Source organism: Diospyros lotus, chromosome 6 (genome assembly GCF_014633365.1).
Source record: "Diospyros lotus cultivar Yz01 chromosome 6, ASM1463336v1, whole genome shotgun sequence".
In the NCBI taxonomy this organism is placed as follows: domain Eukaryota; kingdom Viridiplantae; phylum Streptophyta; class Magnoliopsida; order Ericales; family Ebenaceae; genus Diospyros; species Diospyros lotus.
This window is the reverse complement of record NC_068343.1, coordinates 36,737,271-36,756,140: the sequence shown is the minus strand read 5'-3', so window position 1 is coordinate 36,756,140 and position 18,870 is coordinate 36,737,271. Positions and strand designations below refer to the sequence as shown.

At 36.8% G+C, this 18,870-nt stretch overlaps 1 protein-coding gene across 1 annotated transcript; it reads left to right on the top strand.

The window, feature by feature from the left end:
* The first annotated feature begins 9,310 nt into the window (after positions 1-9,310).
* Positions 9,311-17,675, top strand: LOC127804302 (peptidyl-prolyl cis-trans isomerase FKBP43-like). The gene is made up of 14 exons (XM_052341149.1): positions 9,311-9,470; positions 9,848-9,921; positions 10,035-10,267; positions 10,669-10,808; positions 11,078-11,411; positions 11,707-11,943; positions 12,120-12,239; positions 12,324-12,497; positions 12,570-12,809; positions 16,500-16,776; positions 16,887-16,974; positions 17,069-17,110; positions 17,230-17,278; positions 17,407-17,675. Exons 1-14 carry the CDS (start codon positions 9,458-9,460, stop codon positions 17,486-17,488), a joined length of 2,103 nt encoding a protein of 700 aa, XP_052197109.1. The 5' UTR covers positions 9,311-9,457; the 3' UTR covers positions 17,489-17,675.
* The last annotated feature ends 1,195 nt before the right edge of the window (positions 17,676-18,870 follow it).

Genomic DNA, 18,870 nt, shown 5'->3' with positions numbered 1-18,870 from the left:
CATAGTATACATCATATGGACTTCTATCTAGTTTCATTCTGTTATTACAATAATAACAAGAAACTAATAGAATGACTTCTTGTGAATTTGAACAACTCCTTATTCAAATAATAAACATGATTACAATTGTTAATGTACAACATTTCCAATCTGATTGGGTCTAGAGCACCTACACTAACATGCCCAAGTTCAGTCGACCTAAGTTGGGTAACTCTACCAACTTTGATTATATTTCATTCTGACCTAACTATTATCTAATTATAACCCTTGCACTATTCAATAATGCAACTAAGGCTTCTTATTATCCAATAGAAATCTCTCATATCTATAGATCCATGTGTTCAACACATAATGGCAACCAAATCATTGTCCCATAGTGACGAGGAACATTCTAAGAGCAATTGATCATTAATTTGGTAAGTTACTCAGTATGCGTGTGGTTTTCTAAGTTCATAGTCATGTAGCAATCAAGACACGTCAACTCCTTGACGTCAATTAATCCCATTAACCTATTAGGAGGATTTCTCCAAATCCCGAGAGCACCCTGAAAGATCTTGACTATCCTCTAGCTAGGACTCAAGATGATCCTAATGGTAATGAAGTCTAACTTCATACGAACCTATTAAGTCTCCTTGATTATCGTGCACTATAATCCTTCCATTGATTAACATCTCGATCGAGTGAGAGTCATAGACTGATTAAGCTCATAGGACTCAATAACTATGATAGATCCAGTATGGTGTGTGATATAGTTAGCAAGTCAAATCCAATTTAACATTGGAACTATTTCCATGCTCACCCTGGCCAGAGGATTTCCAATCACAATCACCAACATGGACCACAAATGATTTCTCCCCCCCCCCATCCAATAGAGGTTAATGGATCCCATTAGCAAGCATTTGTCTTCATACACCATTGCATAGAGACCGCACAGAGAGTATTCCCATCTTTTACACTAGATGGTTCCGCTCAACGAAAAATATTTGACACCAGTGCACAAGACACCATGTTGCCTTTGGTCTGAGGACTAAACACATAATCGAGAGCCAGTGATAGATCATTAATCCTCAAGCCATAGGATTTGTCATAGGCATCACATTCAATGAATGTTCTCCAACACCCACCCACATGTCTACTATATACATCCCATGCAATGTGATGTGACTCACCACCCTATTCCCATTAGCATCCCATGCTAACAATGGTAGTAGCCCATGTGTCAGTCCACTAATCAATATATCATATTCCCTTTTTGATAAATCTAAGGATCGGGAATACCTTTAAGAAATCCTGAACTAAAGATCCATGTCACACAATCTCAACACCTTGAAAGTTGGAAATCTACCAGGAAGTTTAGGCACTTAATCATAAAAATGAGAGGGAGAGATATGAATGAAGATATAGCATTATATTAATATCAAGAATAATCAACATTATCATTCACATACATCCCATGTAATATAAATCTAGCATCTAGGGCACTATCACTAACCACCCTAATCGTCATTAGTGAGGCAAACGTCTTGTACAGTCTAGTGTTAGTGTGATGAGAAAGTCCCTAGCCAAGGTAGTATGATTAATCAGGAAAGTGTTTCATGAGGTGTCATCTAGTCATGTTGATAAGATTAGACACATAGTTACTGAGTTTGTGAGTTTATTGTACGATGACTCTCTCTCGATCTGGGCATTAGGTGATGGAAGGATGGTATTACACAATAATCGTCAACTGTAATAGGCTCACTTAAAGTTTAACTTCATTGCCTTTTATTTTGTGTTGGACTGCTGCCAGGCACTTCCTAGGACCTTCTAGATTATCACCAGAATATGGAGAGATTCTCGTGACGGGTCGAGGTGTATCGGCTAATGTTAAAAGAGTTTTGGTGTAATACCTCGAGAGCCCAGAGAATGGTAGTATATATCGAGAATAAGTAAGGAATGAAACAATACCAACTAGATACTTTTTGGGCTAAATGTAGGCAAAGAACTCCAGGGTTAAGTGTGCTTAAGTTGGGGAAGCTCAAGGATGGGTGACCCTCAGGGAAATTCGCGTAGGACTATCGGGGTAAGTTGTTCCAATCCTTCCTATCACTCGAGCGGGATGTTACAGGTGGTATCAAAGCTAACCCCTAAGCCTCTGAGAGCGGTGATGGGGCAAACCTTAGCGAGGACCCTAAGTCCCTAAGAGGGGTGCATGTAGGCATCTTAAGTGAATCCCACATCAGCCATGCAAATGGAGGAGATCTGGGACCAGTTGTAAGGTCGCATGACGAGGACGTCATGTGCTCAAGGGGGGGAGAATGTAATACCCCGAGAGCCCAGAGAAAAATAGTATATATCGAGGATAAGTAAGAAATGAAACAACACCAGCTGAATACATTTTGGGCTGAATGTAGGCAAAGAACTCTGGGGTTAAGCATGCTTGAGTTGGGGAAGCTCAAGGATGGGTGACCCCCTGAGAAGTTCGCGTAGGCCCATCAGGGTAAGTTGTTCCAGTCTTTCCTATCGCTCGAACGGGATGTTACATTTGGTGTTATTTGTTTGTTAGAGGGCAATGAATCTAGAAAGTCATACACCATATAGCGTGGCATCTGGTATAGGCATTGCGCACCTATTGTGTCCCAGACATCATTAATTGTTAATGGTGGTTTTGGATGTGTCATTAAGTGTTAATGATAGTGATTTTTTAAAGGCTTAATACATAATTTAGTCCCTGAACTAATCAAAAAAATGGCTTTAAGGATATCAACTAAATTGTGCTCACTGTTCATCCCTAAACAAAATAATTTATACACTTTTAGTCCCTAACTTAACCAACGTTAACTAAGACGTTAACTTTACCTCGTCACGCTGCCACATCATCGACACGTGACTCCTCAGCACTGCCACGTCACAACGGTTTAGTGTATTTTTTAGTCCCTGGACTAATAAAGAAAATGACTTTAAGGATTTCAACTAAATTGTACTCACTATTCATCCATGAACAAAATAATTTTATGCACTTTTAGTCCCTAACTTAACCGAAGTTAATTGAGACGTTAATTTTGCCTCATCACGCTGCCACGTCACTACCATGTCACTCATAATATTCACGTCTGCTATCCATATTTTTATTTAAAAAAATGGGAACCATTTTTCCCCCTTCTTCCTCTCTCCTCATTTTGGACCACTCTTGCCTCTGCACCCGTCGTCGATTCAGCCATTGCCGATCGCCTCGGAATGACTAGGGGTCGAGGACCCTAAACCCAGCGATCAGGGAATGGCTAGGGGTCGGGGACCAAGGTTCTGGGGTTCCCCGACCCCCAACAGCTGACGGCCATGGCGGCCAATCACTCGACCATTAGGTTCCCGGTCCTAGCCACAACTGGGTTAAGGAACCCAGCCTCCCCATGGCCGTGGTTGGGGAGCCCAACTGTGGAGACATTGTTGTTTTTTTTATAAAAATATAGACAATAGATGTGGATATTATGAGTGACGTGGTAACGTGACGAGCCAAAATTAACGTCTCAGTTAATGTCAGTTAAGTTAGGGACTAAAAGTGTATAAAAAATTTTTGTCCAAGGATGAATAGTAAGCACAATTTAGTTGATATCCTTAAAGTCATTTTTTTTATTAGTTCAGGGACTAAAAAATGCATTAAGCCGTGGTGACGTGGCAGTACTAAAGAGTGATGTGTAAGTGACGTGGCAGCGTGACGTTGCAAAGTTAACGTCTCAGTTAACGTTGGTTAAGTCAGGGACTAAAAGTGTATAAATTATTTTGTCCAGAGATGAACAGTGAGCACAATTTAGTTGATATCCTTAAAGCCATTTTTTTGATTAGTTCAGGGACTAAATTATGTATTAAGCCTTTTTTAAAAGTTAATGAGCACTCATGCACTTCAGATTTGACTGCTTCGTTCAGACAGTTAACTATCGCGAGAGTTGACTCCCTGAGACTGCTAATTGACTTGGCAGTCGACTCCTAATGGCGGCAGTCCACTCCCTAAAGTTGCTAGTTAACTCCAGTACCACTTTAGCTAAAATTAGTGCCTTACACATGGCATGAAAATTGGAGGGGGTGGGGGTAAAAATTGGAGCAAAAATTTGGGTAGAAGGAGAGGGTTTTTGGAGGCTTCTCTTAGCTAGTTCTTCTTTCTCTGTTAGCTTTCGTTTAGGCTTTTGTTAATTTTACATGTGCATAATTGTTAAGCTAGAAAAATTCCAGATTGCCCGATGAGACACATAGGTGTCAGTGAATCAACATCCTTAGGCTAGCACAAGACGAGGATAGTGACGTGGTATCGAGTAGCTTGGTAGGTGTGGACAGACTAGGTCCACCACGACTTGAGGTGGAATATGTCTCAGTGTGAAAACAATTTCTATACCCACTTGATATCAGGTTACATGTGTGTGATTTATTATATTTCATATAATGAAAATATCGTGTTACTTAAATATCCAAACTGTGTATGGTGTGTGTATTTATGACTTTCCTTGTGTATGTCTGATGTGCAAAAAAATTTAAATTTTACCTACACTGTCATTCACGTATTCCAATAGTGCGTAGGCGAGAGTGGCTCCTCAATGGTTGGCAGAAGTGTATGTAGTAGGTGAAACAGATGCTTCAGCACCCTAGGCTTCTTCTCGTCACTCTTCTTTAAGTTTTCATACACCTGGTTTAACTTCTGAAACTCCATAAGAGATATGGTCGGTGGCTTGTTCACTTCAAAAGTCCTTAATGCATCAGTCTAAGTTTGGCATCTCTTGCATGGGTTGCAGAGTAACCTAGGAACAACACTCCACTAGGTTTTTCAAGCACAAAAACCTACTCAGAGGGGCGCCCTCGTTATCTAGTAGGGCGCATTGGGGAAAGATGCATTGGTAATAAGTGATCAATTGACTTGCCTTGCTCTGACGAATATTGCTAGTTAGCGTCTCGACACCCCTAACTTTACTGTGAGAGTCTTGTTGTAGGGCCTGACTCATAGTAGATTGGGGAGATAATGGAAGGACATTCCCCAGTAGCAACCCCCTACTGTCTGGGAGGGTCGATGTGCGCAATCTTGAGCTACGACACTCTTACATTAGAAGACCCTGATTTTCTAACCATCTTAAGGGCTTATAGTTCTTTCTGACAAATGACATGAAATTATTATTGATGGGATACAACAAAAAAAAGTGTTCATCTTGTGGAAGCTCAGAGATAGTTCGGTAAAGCTAAATGAGAAGGTAGGCAGAGCAAGGTTTGTATTATGGAACAGTGCTAGTGAGCATTCAAGATTGCTCGAGAAATAACTCGATCTGTTGTTTGGGAGAATAGTGACGTGTGTGTGTGTGTGGTAAGGCTTGATCTTCTATTTGAGAGATCGAGAATGAAGCCCCAGAAGGTTTTTCGATGAGGTCACTTGAAGGGAGTAACCCAAAGAGTCTATGAATGAGGCGAGCCTTGAAAGGGCCTTCGATAGGCAATGGAACCAGAAAGGGTCCTTGATGCATGGTAGGACTCGAAGGGTCTTTGGTAGCTCTGAGAGAGTTGGATGTGTCTCCAGGAGGTTTTCAAGAGTGCCTCTAAAAGAGTCTTCAATGTCTAGGAGAGTTGATGTGTATTTGGAAAGCCAATGTGTGGTCAAAAAAATCTTTCAAGTCTTCAGGTTTGCAACAAAAAAGTAGTTAGAAGGCACACCAGGATCTCTTTCCTATGTGAGCCCTCCGATACCTAAGTTAAAAGTCATCATCATGCGAAAGGGGCTATGCGAATGAGATACCATGTATGCAATGAGGTCTTTGGAAGGGTTATCAATCTTCAAAAGGGTTATGCTATTGGATCTGGAGTGCTTAACCGTGGTTTAGGTCTAGGTCTTCAGGGTTTGGATCTAAATCCCAAAGGTGTGGGACTGAGGGGTATTTATAGTAATCAAGGACATAGACATGTGGCACGCATGCACAAAAACACGTGGCAAGACCTTTCGGGTGAGAGGCATGAGTCTTCTGGTCCCAAAGTTAGGATTAGAGGGCCAAAAGGATGCCTTCGAGGATTGAAGACCCCAAAGAGGCTACCTCAATTATGTTGGTGCCTTTGTGGTGGAGTAGCCCTGAAGAGTCTTTGAGTTAGCTTTTGGGGGAAGATTGGCCTGAAAGGCCTTTTGAGTCTTCCACTTCCAAGCTACTACTCTTCTGAAGGGTTTTTTGGTTGTGTTATAACTAACCCTTTAAGGATTTCTCCCAAATGACTCAAAATGGCAATCCAAGGACCTCTTTTAGGTGACACCAAGAGACCAAGAGATTCTCATGAGAATTCCCTTGAAATTTCCTAGGAGACCTTTTTGGAGCCTTTCCCGAGTCCTGAAGTCCTAGAAGCCTCTCCCAGTACCATCGAAAGACCCTTTTGGAGATCAAAGTCCCAAAAGTGTCTCCCATACCATTGTGAGACCTTTCCAAATACCATATGAATCATGAATCTACAAAAATGTGTCAAACCCATCTTCAATGTCTTTGCTTAAAAATCCAAAATAAATTATCTCCATAGATGTGGACATTCTTCCACTTGTCAATTTCATTAAATAGGGAGTAATCCCACTTGGTCGAGATATGATTTGAACTCTAGTTAAGCTAAACATCTATTATTCCTACATATTTACTCAATTTGACTAACTTAAGCATAAAAAAGCCTGCATAAAAGATACCTGTGCCTTAATTATTTTGTTTGACAAGTCTTTCAGAGACTAGAAGCTTATGACAAGTACTCTCCTGTAATTACAAAATTATTGTTGTATCTTAGCAACAATAGATATATATAGTAACCAAAAATGGAATAAAAATAAAGTAAAGAAAATAAAAAGAAAGAAAATAAAAATAAACAAAAGGAGGTAAAAAACTAGGCCAAAGGATCCGATAACATCTCCTTGGTGAGGGAGAGTCTCTAAAAGACCCTTTTGCCTCAACCCTCTAAGAAGCCTCTCGGGAGAGTCTCTTCGGAAAGTCCCAAGCATCTCTTTGACTGAGTCTCCTGAGAAAATCTAACAAGTGACTAGTCGCGGGGCATCCCACAAAGAAACGTGCAGCTTACCTCTGATGTTCTTCTTGAGAATCTCTCAAAAAATAAGACTAATATGTTAACAATACTTACCCAACAATAATAAGAAATTCTATCTCCTTTAGAAAACCATTCCTATAAATAGAGAATGACCCATAGTTCTAAGGTAAGTCATTCTCACCGATATCAAGTGTTTTGGGAATTTTTCAGCAATTAATCATCTACTAACTTAAGTATCAGAGTGTTTACAGAAAAATCGCTCTGCACCCTCTAACAATGTTCTTCCTTGTAGGATTTTATAGACTCGAAAATAGATTATTTGAGACTAAATATGATTATTGTATTCAAATAACAACAATTATATTATTTAAAAAAACTTAATAAAAATAAAAGTCATTAACCAATTTTATAACATCCATGCAATGCCACTTCAAATCACACTAAGCATGAGCAAGTTATTTATAACAAAAGAAGAATAATGAGAAAAATATATGAAAAATGCTATTTGTACTATTTAGGTTACACATTGAGCTATAGAAAGCAATTCAAATGATAAAAATACCTTCTCTCAATTTGCAAAATTGCAAAAGCCATTTCCTTGTTCTTCTTCTCTCTCCTCTCACCCAACGACCCCATGGCTGCCTCCTCTATCCTCTTTCCCCCATTCCCATGGCCGCCTCTAGCAATTGCTCATAGCTGCAATCCTGTCGCCGCTTTCGCCTTGCACTACCTCGCCTTTCGTGTGTCGATTGCTAACAAATGACTTTTGCAATTTTACAAATTAAACGAGAGTATTTTTATTATTTGAGCTATTTTTTATAGCCCAAGGCGTAACCCAAGAGTACAAATAACATTTTCCAAAATATATATACAAAGGGAAGGAATGGAGATAGGGAAACGACGGTGATTGTAGGGGTTGCAACAGCCAATAGGTTTAGAACATCTCCAACAAAACACCAAATTGGCTCTCTACACCAATTTGGTGTCAAAATACACTCCAATGAATACACCAATTTGGTGTTGGACACAAACTTCAATAATCAAATTTAGTGTTAAGTGAATAGTACAATACCAACACCAAATTTGGTGTTATACTATTCACCAACACCAAATTTGTTTTTTGGTTTTGTTTCCAATTTTCCCATCTTGCTATAATTTCAAAATAAATTATTCCTTTTATGTCCTTTATTATTTTTATTATATTTATATACTTTGATTAATAATTAAAAATATAAATTAAATTGTTATAGAAAATATATATCGAATAAAATATTTTATTAAGATCTATAAAAAAGTATAATATTGAATATATTTTAAAATATTTAATATATATTATAAATATCATGTTAATATAAAATGAACTAACTTTGTTTATGTATATGAAATTTTTTTATTTCAATAATTACTTGATAAAAATATAATATTCTTAATGCAAAAACTCAATAATATAATAAAAAGTAATAAAATTTCTATTAACTTAAATTAAAAATACATGATGAAAATAGAAAAAAAATTAAAATAAAAAAATAATAACAACATGGCTTAAAAATAAAATGTTTTTATACTTAATTCTAAACTACTATTTAAAAATTCGGAAGGTGAGAAAATTAATTGAAATATTAAGTGAAGAAAACATTTTTGGGAAAAAAGTTAGTTTGATTTAAAATTTTAGTTGAAAAAATGAGATGGATAAATAATTAGGTGGATAAACAATTAGTTGGATAAAAGTTAGGTGAAAATACATAATTAAAAAATTAGTTGAAAACTTAATTAGAATAACATATTTTGTAAAAAATTTTAAGAAATTATGAGAGTAATTATTAATTTTTTTTTTATAAAATGTGACTAATTATTTTTAATAATAATATTTTAAGTTCAATAAATTAATTATATTAATTAAATAATTATTTATAAAATATTTTTTAAAGATATTTTTTGCACCAATTTGATGTTGAGCATTTGTCGTCCCAATGAACAAAAATTTAGTGTTAAAAAATTTGGTGTAAATTATTGTTTAGTGTTAAAAATAGGGTCAAATTTGATATTATATATTAGAAGAAAAATATTATTAATATATCATGATTTACACTTTGAATTGTATAATATAATTAAAATGTCTAAAATACCTCTCACCTAAAATAATAAAATAAGACATTATGAGATGGTGAGACTTATGACCAAAATACTCCATTTAAGATAGTGAAATGATGCGAGGTGGCAAGGTAAAGTGACTAGCATAGTGAGACAGTGTTACACTCAAGCGGCTTTAAAATTCGTTGCCTCAATAAAAGAGAAAAAATAAAAAAACTCCCGCCACGTCATGATGCGGCTTGTGGCCGCCTATATATATCTAGGGTTTCGACTGTGACCGGGGAACGTCAGAGAAATTCATAGTTCCCAACCTTACGGCTCTGGTTCCACGTTTGATCTTCAATCTATACCGACAATGGCCTTCTGGGGTTAGTTAGCGCCCTCTCTCTCTCTATCTTTGTGTGTGTGTGTGTGTATATATATATATATAGACAAACACGCACGCACAGATTCTACATAGATGTGTATGCGCGTGTAATAATTGGCTACAGCCGGATTCGGATGCGTTTTCCGAATTTTGGTTTTGTGTTGATGTTAGTCGAACATTACGTAATGGGAACTGTCGGAGAAAACCACATTTTTTATTTTGTACGAAAGAACTTTTCGTCAGTTCCGGTGCTATGGTGATCCAAGGGTTTCTGGTGTCGCAAACAGCAAAAAGAAAGAAAAACAATTCGAAATTTTCAATTAAGTACACGGATCTTCTTTCTCTGTTGCTGAACAATTTGTGACTTGGGTTTTTTAGGAGTTGAAATAAGACCTGGAAGACCATTCACCCATTCATATAATCGAGTAAGAGGAAGGCTGCGCATTTCTCAGGTAGAAGAGAACTAAACTAGAATTTGATTGATCTTATCGCCTTCTATTTAATTGAGCAATGAAAATTGTAAGGATTTATAGACTTGGGTAATTTATTGGTTGTGATTTATCAGGCAACCTTGGGGATTGGTGCTTCTACTAAGAAGTGTTTACTTCAGTGCAATGTCGGAGATAAAAGTCCTGTTTTACTGTGTGCTTTAATTCCTGAAAAAACAGAGTATTGCCATTTGGACTTGGAATTTGAAGAGGCCGATGAAGTAATCTTTTCTGTTATTGGTACTCGAAGTGTTCACCTCACTGGTTACTTTCTTGGTAATAGCCGTCCCTCGAATCTGGATGATAATACGTATCCTTTTTGTTTGTTTGGCAAATTGTTGCGCATTTCAACTTATGTTTTCTGTTTTCTTATCATTAGATGCCATACATCACCAGGTGACTTGTTTTCTTTCCTGTTCTCCTGTCATTAGTTGCTATACGTCACTATTTGACTGGTTTTGGCTACTCCCTCTCATTTCCATGCCAAATTGATGAGGCCTGGTCCATCTCTTTGTGCCTTTTTCCTGAAGAAGTTTCTTGTTAGATCTGCTGTGTTGGGGAGTGTTGATAATCCTGCTTTAATACAGAATAGCTTTATCTGAACTACTTGACCTTCTAAAAGGGACCAGAATGATTTTTTATTTACTATTATTACATGTCCAAGTTTATTTGTTGGAAAATTTTCTATTTTCCTTTACCATCCTGGTAAAGAGAATCCTATGGAGAGGACATTGGGAACACAGATTCAGAGAAATCTATTCACAGTAGCAAGGAAGATGAATATGAGGATAGTTTTATTGATGATAGTGAACCTGAAGTTTCTCCCCCTTTACCATTGTCAGTTGGAAGAGGTATGCTTTGCTCACAGTAGCCATATTTTCTCTTTGCCCTGTGATGCTTTTGAACACTAATGTTGTTTGTCTTTAGTCAAATCACTGCACACCTTGTTTAGATGCTTGTGGTGGATGTACACTTTTTTCCTATATAATCCTTTGTATTGGTTGTGATCCAAGCTTCAGTTAAATTGTTCCTATATAACATTGCTTACCTATATTTTTAAGCAATACCTTTTATCCTACAAAAGGTGGCTTCTCTTGTAATGTGGTTATTTTGACTTCAGAGTCTGATCAGGAGATGCTGGATAAGAAAAAATCAAAAGGAAGGAAAGGCACCCGTAAGAGACTTAAGAAGAAGTACCAGCCAATTGAGTCTGATGATGACAGTTCACTCCCACAGAATATTCCCAATCACTGTACCATTGTACCGAGAGTGGAAAGTGAAGATGAGGACAACTTGCCTATTCTGTCTATATGTAAAACTGTTACACCTGAAGCAGGACGTAATATTGACATGGAAATTGGTGAAATGAGCAACAAGAAATCTGAAGATGGTCACCACCCCACTAGTACACCAAATAGTGAAGCCAATGTTGTTGCTGATGGTGGTGTAGGAAGGTGAGTGCCACAAACTGGGTCTTGTGCTCTGATGGAATTTTTGGTACTGCATATCATCTGCGATTTTCTCTTTAGAACTGAGTTTTGTGTAATGGTTAAAAAATTTTGAAGACTTGTTATAATGATGCAAAAGAAAAAAAGGAAAGCAGAAGTTTTGGACCTCTGCTTCGTTCCCATCACTAGACTTGTTAGGCACTTATATACCTATCTTTGATCTATAATGTTAGCTGGCGATTAGATTGTTAATTGTAATTTCTGATTATTCATCATCTTTATCTTGTGTATACATGAGCAGGGATATGGGCCTGCCATGTAATTCCATTCTGCCCCCTGATGCAATTGGTCCTGAAAATGACTTAGAACTGAACAAAGAAATAGCAAACAGGCCTACTGAGAAGAAAACTCTTGACACTTATTGTGTTACTGGTTGTGATGCTATCAACGAGGATAAATTGCAGCACACAGAGGAAAAGAGGGATAATGAGGATCTGCTTGGTAAGAATGGAGATGATCAGAAATCAGCCAATGACAAGTGAGTACCGTATCATTATTGGGAGCCATTGAATCACACATGTATTATCTATATGAATCTTTTATGTGTAATGTTGGTGAATTGATTGATAATTGTGATTTTTGATTATTCATCTTCATCTTGTGTATGGATATGGACCTGCCATACAATTCCATGCTGCGTTCTGATGGAATTAGTCCTGAAATTTGCTTAGCATTGAACAAAGAAATAGAGGAATTGCAGCACACAGAAGAAAAGATTGATAATGGGTATCTTCTAGTTAAGAATGGACAAGATCAAAAATCAACCAGTGATAAGTGAGTACTGTATTGTTCTTTGTAACTTGTTGAATCACATATTTATTATGGTTGTCTTCTTCCCTAAATGCTATAACCAAGCAGGGAATCCGACCCATCACATCTTTCATTGCGTTCTTCTGATGACGTGAGTCTTGATATCCATAAAAAATCAAAGAAAAGAAAACAAAGGGAAAAGGAGGGAAAAACAGAAGATGACTTGAAGGATAATGGAACTCTACAAGACAAGGCAGTTAATGAGAATCCAACCAACATGAAGTGAGAATCATTATTTTGTCTACAGCTCTGTTTCTGGAGTCTTGCTATGCCCTCACATATTTTCTTGAATAGGATAACTGTCCAGTTGTATGATGCACTGCTGTCTTCTACTGATGCTGGCTCAGACAATGGTGTAAAGCCAAAGAAGAGGAGGAAAGAATCAACTTCTTATGGAAAATCTCTGGAAGGTAATACAAGCAATAATAACATCCCTGAAGAGGACAGTGTAAAGCAAAATGAAGGTGGGGCTGGCAAAACTGTCAAGGATCTCGATGAGAAAAGTGAAACAGATAAGAAGTCTTTTCACGATAAGTGAGTAATCCATTCACCCTTCCCCTTTTTAATTGAAAAAAGAAAAGGGAAACCATATTTGTGGCTGTGACTAAGAATATTTTATGTTGTTTAGATCACATGTAGTGTTATTCATGGCTAGGCGCACTAAGGCTCAAAGGGTCCTTGGCACTTGAGGCGCAAGGCGCAAGATGAGGCGCATGCCTAAGCATCGTAAAAGTTTAAAACTTTGTAAGAAATATTGAAATTTATTGTTGGCATATATATATAATTAAAAGAGCAATAAAAAATGCCAAGAGATGTAATTTAAAAGTCTTAAACAATTTATAGGTCTTAAATCCTAAATAAGATTAATTAATTATGCATTTTAAATAATCTAAAAATCATCTTCATCATCAAGATCAAACATTTCCTTATTTTATTGGTAGAAGCATCATCTCCAATATCCTCTTCTTTCACATCATCAACCTCTCCATCTTTATTAAGTTCAATTGGAGCACTTGAAGTAGTAGCCCTTTTACTCATTGTCAAATTTGGAGTTGAAGAAATTATTGCTTTTTATTTAGTTGCATAGTAAGGTTCTTCAATGGTAGAAGCTCTAGAAACATTAGCCCATGTCAAATCACTATCCTCATGTAGAAGCTCACCATCGAAGTCACCAAGTTTGTCAATTGCCCAAGCAATCACTTATCACTTTTATCAATTTCATCTAAGGAAATGGGATCAATTGATTTATGTAAATTGAAGTGACGTCTCAAAGCTCTATTATACCTAACAAATACTAAATCATTGAGACGTCGCTCTAATTGGTTTCTCTTTTTTGTTATGAAACTGTCATAATAATTAAATTAGAATTAGTAAGTTAAAAGATCTAAGAAATCATATAGTGAACATTAAGAATAAGATTAAAATGCTTACATGCTCAAAGATACTTCAATTTCTTTCGTAGCCTAAAGAGTTACAAGTGGGGCTACAAATCTTCATGGCAAACTTTTGCCATATTAGGGGTTTCGGTACCAAATTGAGACCACCATTCAACTGAGGAAAAAAAAAATACAAATTAGCAATTAAAAGTTTAGATTATTGAATTGAATTAGATAATTTAAAAAACCATGTTACCTAGTGCCAATTGATTCCTTCCTCTAATACATATTTGTTTGCTAAATAACCCTTCGAAATTCGCATACAAGCTTAACTCCTTCAAGTTTTTATCATGCACTTTTGTTGTGGGAACCGACCTCTCTATGCATGGATACAACTCTTCAATAACCTCATTGTCTTTTCTAATGCTTGCATTTAAGTAAGCAAATGCTGGATTCAAGTAATATCCAGCTGCATGTAAAGGACGATGCAATTGAACATTCCATCTCTCATTAATGATTTCAAATATTTTCTTGTATTTGCTTTCATCATCAAAAGATTTTTCAATAGCTTCTTTTTCCCTATCCATAGCCTCATAAATATAAGGCATAGTAGGTTTATCCTTATTAACCACCACTCTAAGCACCTTGACAACAGGCCAGTCACCTTGAGAGTGTAAAGAACATTTTTCCAAAATGAATCTTGTAGCACTGTTTGAGATGCATACTTACCTTGTGTTTCCTTTGCAAATCTAGATTTAGTCCACTCTTTTGAAGTGAACATCTTCTGCAAATTAGCTTTTTGTTTATGAAATCTTGAAAGGGTGAGGAAAGTCCTGGAAAATCTTGTTTTCCTAGGTCTTAGCATCTCTGCTTTCTTTGTAAATGTTCTCATCATATTTAACACTTGTGCAGAGCTATATAAGTAGTCATTTATTGAACATGCCTTTTGAAATGTGTTATTGAGTCTAGGAATTTTGAAAATGTCCTCCAACATCAAGTCCAAACAATGGGCAGCACATAGCATCCAATAAAAATTATTGTGTTTAGCCATTAAGAACACTCCTACAAGATGTGAATTAATGGGAAAAGTTAGCCATTTACTTCACTAACAGTTAAAAGAAAAAAAAAAGTAAATTAGTAAAGCTTACCAACTAAAACATTAGTCGAAGCATTATCAGTAATATCTTAAACCACATTTGCGTCTCCTATTTCCTCCGCAAATTAGTCAAGTAACTGGAAAACTTTCAACCCATCTTTAGCATAGGAAGAAGTATCAATAGATTCAATAAACATGGCCCCCCTTTGGACTATTTACCAAAAAGTTGAGCAAAGACCTATCTCTCTTGTCCTTCCAACCATCACATAATCCTACATCCATATCTTGCCCAATCCTCCTTTTGACTCTCCATAATTTCATTTGTGTGTGCCAACTCCTTATTAAGATAAGGTACTCTGACCTCATGAAAATTTAGGGGTTTCATACCTAAACCAGCTCGCCCAACAGCCTCAATCATTGATTTAAAACTAGGATAATTGACTAAATTAAAGGGTATACCAGCTTCATACATCCATCTAGAAAACCAAACACAAGCATTCTCTCTCAACTCTTTGTTAACATGACTTTCTATTGTTGTTTGCTTCCCTTTTGCATCCTTTCAGTTATTCACTTTAGGTTTAGTAGACAGAAACGAATCAAGAGGCTCTTTTTGCTTTTGCTTTTACCTTTTTTGTTGCACAGATGAACCTTGCATAGTCTTTTTACCATGGCTTTGGAAGGCCACTTCATCAACATCATCATCTCCAAGTGTATCAAAAGTATCAAAATCCTGTATAACATTAATGTCATTCTTCTCTTTCTTTTCTGACATGTACTCTTTAATTTTTTCTTTGACATGTGGAGGACATTTCAGACAAATTTCAACATTCCTATAACCTCCAACAAGGTGTTGTTTGGCTCGAAAAACACCTCCTTTAGTTAATTTCCCACAAAAATTATATTTGAAAGAGTTCGTATCTTTTGGATTTATCAAAGTGATATTTTCATACTGGATCTTTTTTTTTTTTTTACCACAACAGCTACTATCAGGAGCTTAGGATGACATTATAATTCTTGCAAGATTCACTACTATACCACTAAAGCATGGGAAAAAAAAAAAAAACAGAGAAACGAAACTAGAAAATAAATAAAAAGAGGAGACAAGACAACAAACATACCTGGAAATATTGGTGTCGTTTGCTGCCCTTTGTGCCATTTGCCATTTGCCATTTGCCTCAAGAGAGTGCCGTTTGGAGAAGGGAGATGATGTAGGTTTGAAGGAGGAGATTTTGCCGTTTGAAGAAGGGAGAGCCAAGAGTCTCTTTAGTTCTTATTCGTCGCTTGGTTTATGTCTCTTCAGTTTTCTTTTCTTTTTTTATTTTTTATGGCTGCCGGCTCTTATGTTGTTTTTTTTCCTTTCAATTTATTTTTTATTTAGTATTTAGTAATAATTGGAAATTGGAATCTCAAAAGCCAGGTGCGCCCAAGCCCACAGCTGCCCCTGAGGGCCTGGCGGGCCTAGGCGCGCCTGGCTGGTCTGCACCCGCCTGGGAGCATTCTAGGCACCAAAGGTGCGCCTTTAATAACACTGATTACATACTGTTTCCTGTCCATGTGTAAAGCATATGTAGCATATTTCCTTTTAACCCTTTTGCTGGTTGTAACAGATGTTGTAGGCTTGGTCATTCTGTTTGGTGACCAACCTTTGTCCAACTGGGGTGGAGTCTCATGCTTGTTGAACAGGCTTATCCAGTACTCGTTTCCTGGTTGTCCTCTGATTTTATAGGCAATTTTTGTTTGCATTCTGTGCAGGGGTGTTAACCTTGATCCTGACCAAGTAGGTGATGGAGATCAATATGAGAGAAAGAAAAGTAGAAAGAAAAAGAATAGTAAACTGCATGAGAATGAGGGAAACCTGGATTCCGACATATCTTCATTGTCAGGAAAAGAGAAGATATCTTTTTTGGGATTCAAGGTCAAGAATGTGGAAGATAAATCTTCTCAGTCAAGGACATTGCCAAGTGGGGTGATCATCGAGGATTTACAAATGGGTAAATCTGATGGCAAAACTGCTGCTCCTGGAAAAAAGGCATGTTGTCTGTATTCTTATTTCTGTGTTTTTTTTAGTCTTATTCTATTCATCCTTATGTATTATGTATTATTGACTTTATAGATTGATTTAGTTAGTACTTGGCACAGATCAAGGTCCATTTTATTGGCAAGATAAGAGGGAATGGACTAGTATTTGACTCAAATATTGGCAAAAAGCCCTTCAGGTTTCGTCTAGGTAATACCTTGGCAGATAACAACATATTTCTTCAACGTAATTGCTATTTGTTCTACTTTTGTTCTTTCTCACCTCACTGTATTGTGTTGCACAGGTGCTGAAGATATCATTGAGGGATGGAATGTTGGTATTGAGGGTAGCTAACTTATAACTCTTGAAAATATTAATTTTTGAGAAATGCCATTTGTCACAAATGATTTTCCCTAGCGTCAGTGGTTTGTATTTACAGGGCTGTGTGTTGGGTGATTTTTGCAGGAATGCGAGCTGGGGGCAAGAGAAGGCTTATTATCCCGCCATCACTAGGGTAAAGGATCAGACTTTTTTTTTTATTTAAACCCTAATATTCCCATTGCTTTGCTCTGTTTGGCTTTGGTTTGGTTTATATGTATGTGTATATATATATATGTTAAATTTATGGTGATGATGATGCAGTTATGGAAGTGAAGGAGCTGGGGAGGTAGTACAACCGAACTCTTGGCTGGAATATGAAATTGAATTGGTTGCTGTCCGGTGATGACTGTTTTGGCCTTCCTATGTCATATTTTGGTCTTATATTAATGTTATTAGAAATTTATTTCATGGTTAATAGTGGGTGGTTCTAATTTTGAAGTTTAAGAGAGAAGTTTCAGTCCCAGCTCCAACTCCAAAGGGAACATTAAGTGTCTTGTACGTTTTGCGACTAATAAATACTACTACCTCTATTCCTTTCTTTTTTTTTTTTCTTTTTTTTTTTTTTTTTTGGGGGGGGGGGGGGGGGGGGGTGTTACAGGGGCTATCTATCTAGTTTGAAAAATTACATGTAAAGATAACTTGTTTTAACAAATGCCCCTATAGTAAAAATTGAAAAAACTATGATATATATATATATATCTCTATGATATATATATATATCTCTAATTTTCTTTTAGCGCCCCTTTCTTTCTCTCTTTATAGTAGCACTAGGATTCTTTAAAAACTTGAAGAACCCAATGCCTAGGTTCTTACTAGGTTGAATTTGTGTTTGAGCTTAAAAGAGATTGGGAACAAAAAAGAAAAGTTTTACAGAATTGAAGAATGAAATGGAAGAATGAAACTCTAGTCCGTATAATGGTTTCAAAGATGGAGAAGAGATTGCGAAGAGGTGAAGGCAACGTCAAAAAAGTAGTCAATATGGTAGCTAAAACTTTTTTCTCTTAAGGTTGCAAACAAGTTGAGTGGAGTCAAGTTGAGCATGCAAAAGCTCGGCTTTGTTTATTAAGAATTTTATTAGGCTCTAAATGAATTGAAGAATGGAAAAGAAGATTGACTTATCATGTTGACCCCTGTGTTAGATATTTTGAGGGGTAGTAATCTGTATTTTTGTAGCATCTTTGTAGCGCATCTAATCAACATCTATTCGACCCATCTTATTTGGACTATCTAGATCATTCATAGAACTCCTCATTATTGCCATATCGCTTATGTGGTACTTGCATGGCAAAACCATATTTCCTAATGAAATGACAGAGAGTTTTGTTGTAGCGGGGCAAAACATTCTCCCTTTCCTAATGTGGCAACTATTTCAGTGCCTACTAATAGTGGTTCATCAACTTTCTAAACTACCATAAGTCTTCCTTGTCTTTCCAGCTAGCGTTACTCTTGGACGATCCATCTCACTAGATTAAGTACTCAATGCGTCATGACTCACTACTTTGCTTCAGAACTCGATTTGTCAAGATCTTTTTAGCTACCTTTTCACAAGATGTGGTCACCGTCGGAAGAGCCTCGTTAGACAGTCTATTCAGGTCCTCTTAATCTTCATGACAAGGCTTTCAGTAGACTAACGTGGAGATTGGATGGATTTTCAAGGAAGGTGGGTAAGGTAGCCATTAAGAAGTCTTACTCACCTATGCCATGATTGGATATGAGCCTTCATAT